Source organism: Notechis scutatus, chromosome 3 (genome assembly GCF_049901735.1).
Source record: "Notechis scutatus isolate UNSWTSFEM ecotype Mainland chromosome 3, rNotScu1.2, whole genome shotgun sequence".
NCBI lineage: Eukaryota > Metazoa > Chordata > Lepidosauria > Squamata > Elapidae > Notechis > Notechis scutatus.
In genome coordinates this window covers 208254132-208271558 of record NC_142011.1, presented here as the reverse complement: position 1 = coordinate 208271558, position 17427 = coordinate 208254132, and the positions used below count along the sequence as shown (strand labels likewise).

The window sequence follows — 17427 nt, the reverse complement described above, 5'->3', positions numbered from 1 at the left end:
TGATGTATGACAATACAACACAAATGAGGCTCTTTGGCCGATAAAGGCCTTTGTTAAAGAGAGGCGTCCTTGTAAGTTTTAAAATGCAAAGCAATAATTGCTATATTGCTTATGACCAGGAGTTCTTAAAAACTGGCTTAGGGAAAATGTTAGCCATGCAAAAAAGGAAGTGAGTTTTTTTCCTAACAAAAGTTTGGAATATCTTTCCCGATTCAGTTCTCTCAGCCACTTATTTCCACAGTTTTCATTCTGTGCACCTCACTTCCTTTTTGAAGAGATCCCTAAGGGGCCATGCGTAATTGCACTAATGCACCTACTGTGCCTGCCACGGTTTCTTGTTCTTAGTTTGCTTGTTCAAACTTGTAATATATAAATAAATAACGGGCAGCGAAAGGGTCTGGAGTTCTTAAAACCTCCTTAAAGTAGAGCTTCTGTGCTCCATGGCAGTCTATCTTGGAATGCTAATTGATGGTGGCAAGTGGAGCAGATTGTTCCCTTTAAGGTATGGGTGTCCCACCTTGATCATTTTAAGACTGTGGACTTTTAATAATAATACAGTTTAATTACCTAATCCTAAATTCCCATCTATTAATATATTAATAGTGTTTTAAAGTATATTGTGTATTTAACATATTGACTAGAAATTGTGTGGGATTTTGAGATATGCTCCCGGGAATGATTAAATATTGTTAATATTTGGCCTTATTAGTAATCCTACAGATTTGGAATATTGAAGTTATGGTGGAATAATGAGTAATTCTTTACAAATATTAAGTAATAGTATTTAGGGAATTACAAATATAGGTCGCAAAGAAATGTTTACGTTTCAATGAATTAATGGGAAAATGATAAATGGATTATGAAAAGAGACTAGCATTGTTGAAGTTGGAAGATACTTATTTGTATTATAGAATAGAATATAATTCTTTATTGGCCAAGTGTGATTGGACACACAAGGAATTTGTCTTGGTGCAAATGCTCTCAGTGTACATAAAAGAAAAGATACATTCATCAAGAGTCAAGAATCATCAGGTACAACACTTAATGATAGTCACAGGGTACAAATAAGCAATCAAATCATACTAGGAAACAGTCCTTATAAATCGTAAGGATACAAGCGACAAAGTTACAGTCATACAGTCATAAGTGGGAGGGGATGGGTGATAGGGAGTGATGAGAAGATGAATAGTAATGCAGTCTTTGTAAACGGTTGGACAGTGTTGAGGGAATTATTTGTTTAGCAGAGGGATGGCATTGGGGAAAAAACTGTCCTTGTGTCTAGTTGTTCTGGTGTGCAGTGCTCTATAGCGTCGTTTTGAGGGAAGGAGTTGAAACACTTTATGTCCAGGATGTGAGGGGTCTGTAGATATTTTCACAGCCCTCTTTTTGACTCGTGCAGGATATACAGGTCCTCCATGGAAGGCAGGTTGGTAAGTAATTGTCTTTTCTGCAGTCCTAATTACCCTCTGGAGTCTGTGTCTGTCCTGTTGGGTTGCAGCACAAACCAGACAGTTATAGAGGTGCAAATGACAAGACTCCATCATTCCTCTGTAGAACTGGATCAGCAGCTCCTTGGGCAGCTTCCTGAGTTGGCGCAGAAAGAACAAAGCTTTGTTCTGCTTTTTTGATGATGTTTTCGATGTTAGGTGTCCATTTTAGGTCATGTGATATGATAGAACCTAGAAATTTGAAGGTCTCTACTTATTATGGTTACTGTTGTTTAAAAAAGACTTGACCCAGTCAATACACTGTCCACAAAATATGTATGTTTAGGTTGAAAAATAAAAAATTCCGGACTTCAACTCCCAGAGTTCCCCAGCCAGTTCCCATGGGAACTCTGGGAGTTGAAGTCCACAAGTCTTCGTGTCACCAAGGTGTATTCATGTCGCCATCCTTGCTTCAGGGTGTATTTGTGGATCTTCTGTAATCAAGTAGGTTCTCCAACTACTGGGCGGGGGGGCGGAATCTCCCAGGCAGATCTCCCTGCATTGCATCACAATTTCTTTTGCAAGGTTGTCAAATTGAAACATCTGCTATGAAGCCTCGAGATCTGTTGATGGGAACTGCAGCTTGACTAAGTTGGTGGAGAACTTTGGTCTTTTTTTTATTATTATTTCTTAAATTTATTATTTTTTTTAAAAAAAATATGAAACAGCAATGAGGTCCCAGTGGGATATCTCTTCCGTTAACCCATGAAGTGGAGATGTGTGTTTGCTTTTGGGCAACGAATTGCATGGAGAAATGCATTTTTTTTTTTGTTTCTTTCCCTTCCTTTCCTTTCCTCTCCTCTCCTCTCCCTTCCTTTCCTTTCCTTTCCTTTCCTTTCCTTTTCCATTCCTTCCTTTCCTCTCCTCTCCTTTCCCTTCCCTTCCTTTCCCTTCCCTTCCCTTCCTTTTCCCTTCCCCTTCCTTTCCTTTCCTTTCCTTCCCTTCCTTTCCTTTCCCTTCCTTTCCTTTCCTTTCCTTCCTTTCCTTCCTTCCCTTCCTTCCCTTCCTTCCCTTCCCTTCCTTCCTTTCCTTTCCCTTCCCTTCCTTCCCTTCCCTTCCCTTCCTTTCCTTTCCTTTCCTTTTTTCTTCCTCCTCTCTGCAAACCCCACTGCCTGCCAGCACTGATGATGTTACCTAGCTGGGTCATGAAACTTCCGCAAGAAAATCACCAAGCTCAGAAAGCACCAAGGACCCCACAGTCCTCCTCCTCTTCTTCCTCCTCCTCTTCTCTATTCCATAAACATCTCTTCCTTCTAGCACTGATGGTGTTACCTAGTTGGGTCATGAAACATCTGCAAGGAAACCACCCAGCTCAGAGAGCACCAAGGACCCCGGGGTTCAACCCTCAGCTACGAATACTCTCTTTCATGGGTACAAAATGCTTTTTATTCTTTTCTTTCCTTGCAGGCGCCTTCGGAAGATGCTGCCCGTTCACAGCTGGGCCCTCATTTTCCCTCTCCCCCTGCTTCTGGTCGTTGCCCCTTCCTCTGGGTTTTTTGGCTGGCTCACCCAAAAGGCCTCCCCAACTCCCAATCCTGAGCCCGCAGCTGCTGCCCTAGACCCAGCCGGCCTCGCAAAAGTGCCTTTCGAGATGGATACGGCTGATGAGCGCTTCCTCGCTGAAGCTCAAGCAGTGGATCGGTCCCTTCTGGATTCCTGCCATCACAAGGTCTCTGGCGCTTTGTAGACGTGTGTGTGTGTGTGTGTGTGTGTGTGTGTGTACAGGCAAGTCCTCGGCTTACAGCGGTTTGTCTAATGACCAATACTACGACACTGAAAAAACAACCATTGGTCTGAAAGGGTATATAGCGTTTCCTGCCTGAGCAGGGTGTTGGACTAGAAGACCTCCAAGGTCCCTTCTAACTCTATTCTATTCCTATTCCAATTCTATTCTTTTCTTATTCTAGTCTAGTCTAAGCAATTCTTTTGTATTTTTATTCTATTCCTATTCTTATTCTACTCCTATTCTAATCTACTCTTTTCTTATTCTAGTTTAATCAATTCTTTTGTATTTCTATTCTATTCCTATTCTTATTCTATTCATATTCTAATCTACTCTTTTCTTATTCTAGTTTAATCAATTCTTTTGTATTTCTATTCTATTCCTATTCTTATTCTATTCATATTCTAATCTACTCTTTTTTTATTCTAGTCTAAGCAATTCTTTTGTATTTCTATTCTATGTCTATTCCTATTCTTATTCTACTCCAATTCTAATCTACTCTTTTCTTATTGTAGTCTAGTTTAATCAATTCTTTTGTATTCTTATTCTATTCCTATTCTATTCCTATTCTAATCTACTCTTTTTTTATTCTAGTTTAATCAATTCTTTTGTATTTTTATTCTATTCCTATTCTTATTCTATTCATATTCTAATCTACTCTTTTCTTATTCTAGTTTAATCAATTGTTTTGTATTCTTATTCTATTCCTGTTCTTATTCTATTCCTATTCTAATCTATTGTTTTCTTATTCTAGTTTAATCAATTCTTTTGTATTTTTATTCTATTCCTATTCTTATTCTATTCCTAATTTTATCTACTCTTATTCTAGTCTAAGCAATTCTTTTGTATTTCTATTCTATTTCTATTCCTATTCTTATTCTACACCAATTCTAATCTATTCTTTTCTTATTCTAACCTAGTTTAATCAATTCTTTTGTATTCTTATTCTATTCCTATTCTTATTCTATTCATGTTCTTATTCTATTCCTATTCTTATTCTATTCCTAATTTTATCTACTCTTTTCTTATTCTAGTTTAAACAATTCTTTTGTATTTTTATTCTATTCCTATTCTTATTCTGTTCATATTCTAATCTACTCTTTTCTTATTCTAGTTTAGTCTAATCAATTCTTTTGTATTCTTTTCTATTTCTATTCTATTCCTGTTCTTATTCTGTTTTATTCCTATTCTTATTCTATTCTATTCCATTCTTTTCTTATTCTACTTTAGTCTAATCAATTCTTTTGTACTCTTTTCTATTTCTATTCTATTCCTATTCTTATTCTATTTTATTCCTATTCTTATTCTGTTCCAATCCTCCATTCTTTTCTTATTCTAGTTTAGTCTAATCAATTTTTTGTATTCTTTTGTATTCTAAAAATGACTTATGACTGGTTCTCACACTAACGATGTCATCCCTATGAACACGTGATCAGAATTCAGACGCTTGGCAAATGACTCATATTTATGACAGTTGCAGCCTCCCCTGGTCACCTGATCTGGGGAAGGCAGATTCCCTTAACAACCATGTGACTGACTTAACAACTGCACTGATTCACTGAACGACCATGGCAAGAAAGGTTGTAAAATGGGACAAAACTAATTTAAGGAATGCCTCCCTTAGCAATGGAAGGACTACCTCTCCCTTTCCTCCTTTGCAGCCGTTCCCCCCATCCCATTTGTTCAGGTATTGGGATTTAAGAGGTGGCCAGATGTAAAGCTGATGTAATATAAGGCTGATGCAATGAAGATGAATTGGCATAGCATGGGTATTGCCCTTTTAAGATGAAGAATGGGTCCACAGAAGTTTTTACCTCTTTAAGAGGTATCTATATATGGGCAGTCATTAGAGGTCGTGTTTCTCCTTGTGTCCTGTCTTCACTGTAGAATTCTCCGTGCAGAGTTAAGAAGATTGATTGATTGTCAGGTATTTGCCTACCACATATATTTCTGTTAAACGTCTAAGTCTCGGTGTGCTGTGTTTTGCTCCTGGGTTGCTCTGACACCATTGGCCAATGCACCTGTGAATTGATGGTCTGTGTGTGGGGGGGTGCTTTTTCTTGTCCTTTCCCGATCCAGGTCATTTCACAACTACGCTCCACTTGCACCGATCTCACGGAAGAGGAACTGGCCAAGCTGGGAGTGGCACTCTTCAACTGCCAGGCCAGTGCCGAAGGTCGGAGGATTTACCTGTGCACTCAGGACATGGTACGTAGGCATACCTGGGCACCCTTGAGCAATGCTTCAGGCACCTTGGCCAGTGGCTGGAAGACTGCTCCAGCACCGGTTCCACTTCAGGTTGAAATTCTTGTTTTAATTCCCATGAAAAAGACTAGAGCTGTAGAGTTAGTGGTCTGAATGCAGTATTGCAGGCTAATTCTGCCAACTGTTAACAGTTTGAACCTGACTGGCTCAAGGTCGACTCAGCCCTCCACCCTTCCAAGGTTAGTAAAATAAAGTTAGCAGAGTCGGCTAAATTGACTGCTTTGTGTTCTGACCTAGGCTTCTCCAAGATCATGAAGCCAACTCCTCGTCCCAATAAAACCCCTTTTTATTAAGGTTAAAGGGAATTCCTCTCCAGCAAAGTCCCGGCAAACAGTCTTTCATGAGATTTCACAACTACAGACCTTTATCAGGCTTGGAGAATTGCCAGGCTAATAGCTTCCAAATGCCATGCTGTAGCAGCAATTACTTGGCAAGAATGTAGGAACAGATCTTCACCCAAATGAACTAATTGTCTCCTGCAAGGCCCCACTCCCCTTTCACTCGTCTTTATTCCCTATGGGAGGAGCCATTCACCATCCACCTGTGCCTTTACTCCCGAGTTGACCCTTGTTCCTCAGCTGTTCCCTTCTCCTGGCAGCTCTGTGCATGTGCACATCAGGAACAGGCTCCAGCTGTTCTTCTTCCCCACTGATCTCCAACTCTGAAGGCAGCTGATAACTGTCGGACGGCTCTGGCCCCATCTCTGCCTCTTGTTCCTCAGCTGTTCCCTTCTTCTGGCAGCTTTGCGCATGTGCACACTGGGAACAGGCTCCAGCTGTTCTTCTTCCTCACTGATCTCCGACTCTGAAGGCAGCTGATAACTATCGGACGGCTCTGGCCCCATCTCTGCCTCTTGTTCCTCAGCTGTTCCCTTCTTCTGGCAGCTTTGCGCATGTGCACACTGGGAACAGGCTCCAGTTGTTCTTCTTCCCTACTGATCTCCGACTCTGAAGGCAGCTGATAACTGTTGGACGGCTCTGGCCCCATCTCTGCCTCTTGTTCCTCAGCTGTTCCCTTCTTCTGGCAGCTTTGCACTGGGAACAGGCTCCAGTTGTTCTTCTTCCCTACTGATCTCCGACTCTGAAGGCAGCTGATAACTATCGGACGGCACTGGCCCCATCTCTGCCTCCAACGCAGAGCCCTCGTCCGAGCCTTCCCCAGACTCCAGGACCTGCCCATGGTCCTCCCCAACCTCCTTACTGTTTGAATCTGCTGCCAGCTCCGCTGACCGCTGACGGCCATAACACTGATAAAAAACCAAAAACTTTTATTTCTTCCTGGAAACCGCTTCTGGACTTTGTGCTTGAGGTGGGAGAAAAAATGAAACTTTGACTTTGTTTTTTACCGATTAGATAGACTTCTTGTTATTAAAAAGGGCTCGTTTAAACTATTATGTAAAAGTAAAACGTTGTGGCTTGATGTTAATGCCTTATTCTAATGCACCGAAAGGAGTCAGAAATCAATGCCTTTTTTTTTCTCTTCTTTTCCACACTCTTCCCTTCCCCATTTTTCCTACTATTTGCTTTTGTATTTTCTTTGCATGCTACAATATAAACTAATAGAAAATTGTTAATCACAACGCCGGATTCTCAAACGCATCTCTTTCCTGCATTCCTTTCCTAGCTGTACCTGACCACACTTGTAAGTCGATCATAAGCTTCCTAACAGACAGGAAGCAGCAGGTGAAGGTAGGCAGAATCACACCTGATACCTGTACAATTAACACAGGAGCCCTCCAGGGCTGTGTGTTCTCTCCTCTCTAGACACCAATGACTGCATCTCAAAGGATCCCTCTGTTAAAGTACTGAAGTTTTGTAGATGATACAACTCTGATTGTGTTTTGATTTCTGTCTGTGAAACATGGCTCTGATTTCTGTCTGTGAAACATGGCTCAATGCATCTCTCCCCGACTCCATTACCACAGTAAGAGACTATCATGTTTACCGATCAGATCGTGAAAATCGTCGAGGAGGTGGTGTTGCTATATTCTATAAAAAATCCTTACATCTAAAAAATATCCAAGTTACCCAGGAGCTTGCCCTTCCTGAAACCATCATCTGTGAACTATCCTCAAATATCACAATTCGATTCTTACTATGTTACAGAGCACCTGATTATGACATCGAACATGTAAACAAGCTAAATACATTACTAACATGGGCTGCATCCTGCCCATACCCTTTTATCTTTCTTGGTGATTTCAATCTACCTCATATCGACTGGACCCTAAATGAATGTACAACTGAAATCATACACACAACCTTCTACAATGCTATTACAAATCTGGGACTGGAACAACTAGTAACCAACAACACTAGACTAAAAAACTGCCTCGATCTCATCTTCTGCAATAGCTTGAATTTAATTTACGGAATACAAACTAAAGAACCCTTTTCCAGCAGTGACCACAATATGATTGACTTTTATCTCAACATACGTCCACACAAAAATCACCACAATGATGTAATCCCCAATTGTAACTTCAAAAAAGGCAACTATGATCTTATAGACAACGACCTCTCATCCCTTGATTGGCAATCTCTATTCTCTGGATGCAATACCGTTGAAGTCCATTACAACATATTCTTACTTGAAATCAAAAGAGTCATCAAACTATATGTTCCAACAACAACTCCCAAAACAAAACAAAAAAGAAGATTACCCATATCAATAAGGAAACTTCAATCCAAAAAGAGATCACTCTGGCGGAAAAACAAATCTGGTCACGTTGCCAATTTCAAAAACCGATACAAAAATTTATGCCACCAGATAAAGACCGAATGCACCAATTATCACATTAAACAAGAGGAAAACCTTCTAAGCACCAATTCCACCCGTGCTTTTTACAATTTTGTAAACAACAAACTAAAAGACTCAAGGTCCATCCCTCCCTTGATAGGACCTGATGGTAAAGACTGCAACGATGACACCATTAAAGCCAACATCTTTAACACATTCTTCGGCTCAGTATTTGTAAACAGCAATGGATCATGCCCAGTATTTCCTAGCCGTACCACAGATAACAACAATGACCTAATACATATCGATTTCACAGAACACAATGTTGAAAAATCACTACGCAATCTAAAACCATCTCTATCTATTGGACCGGATGGAATATGTGCCTACTTCTTAAGAAAGCTATCCACTGCCATAGCCAAACCTCTAAGCATAATCTTTGAAAAATCTTTCAGGACCAGCTCCTTGCCTAACCTATGGTCACAAGCCACAGTCATCCCCATCTTCAAAAAGGGAGACCCAAGCCTAGTCGAAAATTACAGGCCAATCTCCTTATGCTGCGTCACCTGCAAAGTCATGGAATCAATTATTAACCAATCCATCATCCTCCACTTAGAGACAAACAACCTACTCTCCAATAAACAATTTGGTTTCAGAAAAAAACTATCCTGTAATCTGCAACTCTTACACTGCAAAAACATATGGACGACACAACTCGACCAGGGCAAAGCAATAGACGCAATCTACATAGACTTCTGTAAAGCCTTTGATTCAGTGGTACACGACAAACTACTCCTAAAAAATAAAATCCTATGGTATCTCTGGACAACTGAATAACTGGATAGAAGCATTCCTGTCAAACAGACAACAAATGGTCAAAATCGGGAGCGTCCTATCAAATCCAGTATCTGTCAATAGTGGTGTCCCCCAAGGCAGTGTTCTAGAACCAAATCTCTTCATACTCTACATAAACGACCTCTGTGATCATATTAAGAGCAATTGCGTTCTCTTCGCTGATTATGTAAAGCTGTTCAATACCACAGACAATACTGCTACCCTACAAAAAAGATCTTGACTATGTATCCGAATGGTCAAACAAATGGCAACTTCAAATCTCAACAAATAAATGCTCTGTCTTACATATTGGCAAAAAAAAATCAGAAAATAAAATACAAACTGAATAGTCAAGATCTAATGATCTGAGTGCTAGAGCCCACTGCAACTACATAGCCAAAAAGGCATTAAGAGTTGTTAACCTAATCCTACGTAGCTTTTTCTCTGGTAATATCACACTACTAACCAGAGCATACAAAACATTTGCTAGACCAATACTCGAATACAGTTCATCAGTCTGGAACCCTCATTACGTATCTGATATTAGCACAATTGAGAAAGTCCAGAAATATTTCACAAGAAGAGTTCTCCACTCCTCTACTCGTTGTAGAATACCTTATGCCACCAGACTTGAAATTCTAGACCTAGAAAACCTTGAATTACGCCGTCTTCGGTCTGACTTAAGCATGGTATATAAAATCATACATTGCAATGTCCTACCTGTCAATGAATACTTCAGCTTCAACCATAACAACACAAGAGCACACAATAGATACAAACTCAAAGTAAACCGCACCAAACTTGATTGCAGGAAATACGACTTCAGCAATAGAGTGGTCAATGTCTGGAATACTCTACCCGACTCTGTAGTCTCTTCCCCAAACCCCAAAAACTTTAACCTTAGACTGTCTACTATTGACCTCACCCCTTTCCTAAGAGGTCTGTAGGGGGCGTGCATAAGCGCACCAACGTGTCTACCGTCCCTGTCCTATCGTTTCTTTTTATTTTTCTTTTATTTTTCTTATATGTACCCATTTCATGTATTCACAACTATGTATACACTTATACTTATTATCTTGTAAACAATTGGCAAATCAAATAAATAAATAAATAAATAAATAAAATAAATAGAATCACACCTGATACCTGTACAATTAACACAGGAGCCCTCCAGGGCTGTGTGTTCTCTCCTCTCTAGACACCAATGACTGCATCTCAAAGGATCCCTCTGTTAAAGTACGGAAGTTTTGTAGATGATACAACTCTGATTGGTCTCATCTGAGACAACGATTAATCTGCATGTAGACAGGAGATTGAACAACTAGCCTTGTGGTGCAACAGAACAATCTTGAATTAAATACACTCAAAACTGTAAAAATGGTGGTAGATTTTAGGAGAAACCCTCCCATACGTCCACCTCTTACAATACTAGACAACACAGTATCAACAGTAGAAACCTTCAAATTTATAGGTTGTACTATATCACATGACCTAAAATGGACACCTAACACCTAACATCAAAAACGTCATCAAAAAAGCACAACAAAGAATGTTCTTTCTGCGCCAACTCAGAAAGCTCAAACTGCCCAAGGAGCTGCTGATCCAGTTCTACAGAGGAATTATTCAGTCTGTCGTCTGTCTGGTTTGGTTCTGCAACCCAGCAGGACAGACACAGACTCCAGAGTGTAATTAAGACTGCAGAAAAGACAATTACTACCAACCTGCCTTCCATTGAGGACTTGTATATCCTGCACGAGTCACAAAGAGGGCTGTGAAAATATCTACAGACCCCTCACATCCCGGACATAAAGTGTTTCAACTCCTTCCCTCAAAACGACACTATGGGGCACTGCACACCAGAACAACTACACACAGGGACAGTTTTCCCCCAAACACCATCACTCTGCTAAACAAATAACACTGTCAACTTATTTACTAATACTGTATTACTATTATTCCTCTTATCCTTCCTAGTACCTATCTCTTCCCACTTATGACTATAAGTGTGTTGTTTGTATCTTTACAATTTATATTGTTTTGTTTCCTAGTATGATTTGACTGCTTGTTTAGTAACCTATGACTATCACTAAGTGTTGTATCTTATGATTCTTGATGAATGTATTTTATTTTTTCTTTATGGACACTGAGAGCATTTGCACCAAAGACAAATTCCTTGTATGTCCAATCACACTTGGCCAATAAAGAATTCTGTTCTATTCCATTCCATTCAATTCCAATCCCATCCAATTTCTATTCTATTCTAATTTCTATTCCAATTTCTATTCTATTCCATTCCATTCTCCCTACCCTTCACTTATACTGAGAGTATTTGCACCAAGACAAATTCCTTGTGTGTTCAATCACACTTGGCCAATAAAGAATATTCTATTCTATTCCATTCCACTCCACTCCACTCTATTCCATTCCATATTTTCTATTCTATTCGAATCTATTCTATTCCATATTTTCTATTCTATTCTATTCTATTCTATTCTATTCTATTCTATTCTATTCTATTCTATTCTATTCTATTCTATTCTATTCTATTCTATTCTATTCTTTATTCCACTATTCTATTCTATTCTTTATTCCACTATTCCATTCTACTCTACTCTACTCTACTCTACTCTACTCTACTCTACTCTACTCCACTCTGTTCCATATTTTTTATTCCATTCCATTCCAATTTCTATTCTATTCCAATTTCTATTCTTTTCTAAAAGGCCCTGGCGGAGTGCACATCCGGGATGGATCCGGATACCTGGAACGCTTATCACATCGTCAGCAACCGAGCCCGGGCCATCTGCTACGCCACCCGCCAGATGCAGTTCAAGCGCCGGGCGGAGCATACAGTGAACACCCTGGTCTCCACCGCAGTCGGCCAGCTGGAGGCGATGAAAACGCTCAAGGTTCGGATTGGACCAACTGTTGTGTTCCTCAGTTTTAGTCTGGAGATTGGTATGTGTGTGTGTGCGTGTGCTGGGGTGAATGTCGAAACTGGCGGCGTTCAATTTCACAACTTAAGGTGCTTTTTTTTTTTTTCAACTGGACTTTCTTGTTTTTCTTTTTGAAGACGTTTCACTTCTCATCCGAGAAGCTTCTTCAGCTCTAACTGGATGACAGGGAATGGAAGGATTTGTACTCCTTGCAGACAAAGCTGATCATTTGCGTTCTTTTAGAGAGCCGTTGAGGCCGCCTGGAGGTTTATCTGGGTCCTCAGGATCACCTGAGTAATGCAAATGGTTCCTGTGGTCTGCAATTACTAAAGAACTAGGAACACCACTCAGGTGACTCTGAGGACACAGATAAACCTCCAAGTGGCCTCAATGACCCTCTAAAAGGATGCAAATGACCAGCTGCCTGCAAGGAGTATAAATCCTTCCATTCCCCACCATCCAATCAGAGCTGAAGAAGCTTCTCAGATGAGAAGCGAAACGTCTTCAAAGAAAAAAAACTCAGAAAGTCCAGTTGCCTCCTGAAAAAAGCACTTTTGGGACAACCATGACCTGGATAACCGAGAATCTCTATAGACTTTTATTCCAAGCTAACGTTGAGTTTTCTGGGCAGCCTTTACCAGCCCAGGTTCGAGACCCGAGCTCCACGCGACCGGGCGAGCTCCCATTTGTTGCCTCAGCTCCTGCCCATCTAGCAGTTCGAAAAGCATGCGAATGCAAGTAGATAAATAGGTACCACTTCGGTGGGAAGAGAACAGTGTTCCTGTCCACATGATTGGTGCAAATCGTATGTTGTAGACTGGAGATAGATGATGTCGCATCCCGCCCCATCTGTTGAGGGAGGGCCCTTCAATGTGGACACAGATGGCCTCTTGGATCCCTCTTTCAAACCAGCAGTCCTCTCTGTCCAAAAGGTGGACTTTGCTGTCTTCCAAAGAGTGGCCTTTGTCTTTGAAATGCAGATGGAAGTGCTGAATCTTGTTGTCTGCCCTTGTTGGAGTCCGATTCTGAGGGGGAGATTGAGCAGCTGACAGGGAGTGGGAGTGTGGCTCCGGTGGCTGTGGAGGAAACAGGGGAAGGGCACAGTCCGGCTGGGCATTCAGAGGAAGACCCAGGCCCACCCCCTCTTCATCCTAAGGCACGCAGGGAGGAACGGAGAAGGGAGCAACATGGCTTACGGGAGAGAAAAGGGCCCTGATCCCTTTCATTAGTTGCAGCTGGGAGAAGAGGATATAAAAGGGGCATTTGCACACGACTCCTTGCTGGAAGCAAAGCGTGCATTATCTAGGTCGAGGCTTATCTGAGTTTTGGCGTCCTCCCAACTGTGGTTGCTGCGTTATCTTGTGGAAGTCTGCAATTTATCATCCTGGCCTGCCAGGTTAATGACTTCAGCATGGTTGGTTTTTTTATTTATTTCTAATTATCTTTATTTTGGGTTCGGACTGCATTTACTCCATTTGTAGACTGTTTTTGGAAGAGTTTGATCTCCAGCCAAGGATAATTGGACATTGACACCCAAGTTGGAGGCATTAAAGGGAATTTATTCTACTTTTGTGACTTTTTTTATTTTTGTGTCATGCCCTGGGTCATTACCCTTGTCCTGGTGGGTTTGTTCTATGTTACACCATGCGATTGTGAGGTGGCTGTTTTGTTTCCCCAATGTACAGATCTGCGCATAGCTCGCTGCACTGTACTGCTCATACCACATTGCTCAGTTTGTGTCTGGGTGTTTTATCCCTGGGGTGGACAAGCTGCTGGCTTAGTTGTATTCTTGGGTTTGAAATTTGCACGTGTGTTGTGTCAGCTGAAGATCCTCCTGAGCTTTTCCGGTATTCCAGCGACTTATGGAATGACAAGAAAGTCCAGTTGCCTCTTGAAAAAAAAAACAGCACCTTTGGGACAACCATGACTGAGAATCTCCACAGTCAATTTCACAACGATTTCAAAATATATACAGGTAGTCCTCGACTTACGACCACAATTGAGCCCACAATTTCTGCCGTTAAGTGGGACATTTCTTAAGTGAGTTTTATTGCTTTTTGTCATGTCACTGCAGTGGATAAGTTAGCAACCCGGTTGTTAGGTGAATCTGGCTTCCTCGCTGACTTCGCTGGTCAGAAGGTCGCAAAAGGGGATCACGTGACCCCTGGAATACTGCAATCGCCATAAATATGAGTCAGTCCCCAAGCGTCGGTTGCCAAGCATCTAAATTTTGGTCACGTGACCATGGGGATGCTGCCAATGTCGTAATTGTGAAACAACAACAACCACGTACAATTCCCTGTTGGAATCTGATTCGGAGGGGGAGGCCGAGCAGCTGACAGGGAGTGTGGCTCCGTTGGCTGTGGAAGAAATTGGGGAAGGGCAAAGTCCAGCTGGGCAGAGCAGGAGAGAGGTAGAAGAAGGAAGAGGGAGTTCAGAGGAAGACCCAGGCCCACCCCTTCTTCATCCTAGGGCACGCAGGGAGGAAGGGAGAAGGGAGCAACGTGAGTTCCATGGCTTACAGGGGAGGAAAGGGCCCTGATTCCCTTCATTAGCTGCAGCTGGGAACTCAGTGTTTAAAAAGGGAAGCTGAGTGCAGCAAAGTTGCTGGAAGCAAACCGTGAGTTGTCTTTTTTTGTCGAGGCTTATCTGGGTTCCTGGCGTCTTCCCAACTGTGCGTGTTTTGCTGTCCTTTCATGTCTGCAGTTCCTTCTCCTGTCCCTGTCCAGTTAATCGCTGCAGCGTGGTTTGTGTGGATTTTTAGTTACAGTTTATATGTACTTTATTTTCGGACTGATTTTTTTCCACTTAAAGGCTGTTCTTGGGAGAGTTTTTTTCCCCAGCCGAAGGTAACTGGACATTGGGGGCAAAGTTGGAGGTATTAAAGGGACTTTTCTAACTTATGTGACTGCGTTGCCTTTGTGCCACGACCTGGGTCGTTACAGACGCTAAGGAGTTCTACTCCCCCTCCCCACCTGAAAAGAAATATCTTCCCAATGCAAAACACAAGCAGAGGAGTTCCAGTTTCCCAGCCCCAAGTAGCTTTAGTCCAGAACAGTTGAGCTAAGCCACTCCCAGGCTCCTTGCTGTCTCCTTGCTCACACAGCAAATACTCTTTCAGTTTCCAAACAGCCCTCAACTCTCTCACACACTGACAGGACGCTAGCCAGATGAATACCTATGGATGCTGGTAGGCAGAGGCGGAATTCCCCCCCCATACACACACACTAAAACTAAGCCCGACCACATAGTTTCGTAGCGAAGCACGGGTCCCGAGCTAGCGCTGAATAAAATTAAATTGTGTACGACGAAAAGGAAGTTCGAACTTGTCTCGTGAGCCTTTTTTTTGGTGTGTTTTTTTCAGTTTTGTTCCTATGTTGTTGTATTTTTTTTTCCCCTCCCACGACAGAGGAGCCAGGAGGAGCTGAAGCTGCTCACCTCGGAGTCCCTGCAACGCGTCGTTAGCGCCCAGGAGGAGCTGCTCACCCGGCAAGAGACGCTGCGAGACGGCCAGGCGCAGATGGAGGACTCCCTGTCCAGCAACCTGGAGCACCTGGTGCAGGAGAAGGCCCTGATTGCCAGCGGGCAGCAGCAGGTGGCCGATCTGCTGGAGGGCATCACGCGCAGGATGGGTGAGAGAGCGAGCAGCGAGGATTTCCTCCCACCCATCCCCGGGCACCTCCGGCCTTCCTCCGGGGGAGTCCTCAGCTTACGACCACGATTCGGCCTCAGGACGTCCATTGGCTAAGCCAGCGGTCGCCAACCGGTGGTCCCGCGGGAAAACTTTGCAGAGAAATTATTTGCCTTTTTCTTTATATTGCATTTTTATTTGCATTTATTCTTTATTTGCAATTTCTCTTTATATTTAGGGCCCCCTGGGCCGGAATCCTGCAACGAACGTTTGTGTGGCTGCAGAGAGTTTTCCCTCTTTTTTGGGGGGAAAGGGGGGGTTATGCAGGGTGAATTGGGGGCAGAACTTCCAGAACTTTGGGTCTGCTTCAATCTCTCGGGGCAGGGCTTTGGGAGAAGGCTGGAGGGAAGGGATGCTGGTGGTTCAGAGGGTGGTATATATATACTGGTAGTTCAGAGGTGGTATATTCAGACGGTTCTGACCGGTTCTAGAGAACCGGTAGCTGGAATTTCGAGTAGTTCAGAGAACCGGCCAATGCCACCTCTGACTGGCCCCGCCAACCCCATCTCTTCTCCGCCTCCCATTGAATCCCAGCGGATCGGCTGGGTCTGTGTTGGCGAACCTATGGCAGGCGTGCCGGAAGTGGCACGCCGAACCATTTTCCCCAGCAGGCGGGAGGTTGCCCAGAAGAGCCCTACTGCACAACGCATGCGCACACATGCTTTCTGGGCTTGGTTGTTTTCTTGCAGACCTTCCATGACCCAACTCAGGAACTTCATCAGTGCTTAGAAGGGACAGGGGTTTGGAGAGAGCAGGAGGAAGAGGAGGAGGAGGAGGGCTGTAGGATCCTTGGTGCTTTCTGAGCTTGGTTGTTTTCTTGCAGACCTTTCATGACCCAACTCAGGAACTTCATCAGTGCTTAGAAGAGACAGGGGTTTGGAGAGAGCAGGAGGAAGAGGAGGAGGAGGAGGGCTGTAGGATCCTTGGTGCTTTCTGGGCTTGGTTGTTTTCTTGCAGATGTTTGAGGGTTTCAGTCAGGTAGCATTATTAGCGTTAGAAGCATGGGCAATTTGCACTTTCTAGCACTGATGATGTTACCTAGTTGGGTCATGAAAGGTCTCTAACAAAACAGCCAAGATCAGGGAGCATTATGGACCCCACAGTCGTCCTACTCTTCCTCCCTTCTTTTTCCCCCTTTTCCTCCACTCCACAAATCCCACTTCCTGCTAGCACTGATGATGTTACCTAGTTGGGTCATGAAACATCTGCAAAAACAACAACAACCAACCTCGGAGATTACCTCCATGGTCTTCCTCCTCCTCTCCAGAAACCCCCTCCCTTCTAGCACCAATATTACCTGGTCAGGTAATGAAAGATCTACAAAACAACCAAGCTCAGAGAACCCTGAGCTAGCAATATTTTTCTATTGGGCAACCCTGGAATTGGAATCCAGGGAAGAAAAGTTGTTTGCAGGATGAAAGGTGACCAAGGGGATAAGTTAGGTGTCTTCAAACACTGGTTGGAGAAGCTTTTCAGGATGACCCAAGAGCAATGACTCTCAACTTACCTTGGGCCAACTGGACCTTGTGTGTTCTGTAGCCCCAATGTGTTGCCACCGACCGTTGGAACAACCCTGCCTCTGTTTCTCTTCTCGCAGAAAATGTCAGCAGTCATCTGAACCAGCAGGATGTGGAGCTTCAAGAAGGGCACCAGTCCATCCTGAGGGACCTGGGTCAAGTCCAAAAACGGGCTCAAGACGTCTACTCCAAAATAGGTTTGTGGTAGGAGCAGTTCAAAATCCATTCCTCTCAA

The 17427-nt window shown here is 42.9% G+C and overlaps 1 protein-coding gene across 1 annotated transcript in view; it reads left to right on the top strand.

The window, feature by feature from the left end:
* The first annotated feature begins 2892 nt into the window (after positions 1 to 2892).
* The window catches only part of LOC113425536 (protein brambleberry-like), a 29930-nt gene continuing 15395 nt past the window's right edge, over positions 2893 to 17427 (top strand). Inside the window, 5 exon segments of the mRNA XM_087960089.1 lie at positions 2893 to 3156; positions 5290 to 5418; positions 11772 to 11957; positions 15394 to 15616; positions 17273 to 17389. Coding sequence (XP_087816215.1) covers positions 2908 to 3156; positions 5290 to 5418; positions 11772 to 11957; positions 15394 to 15616; positions 17273 to 17389 — 904 coding nt within the window. The 5' untranslated portion in view covers positions 2893 to 2907.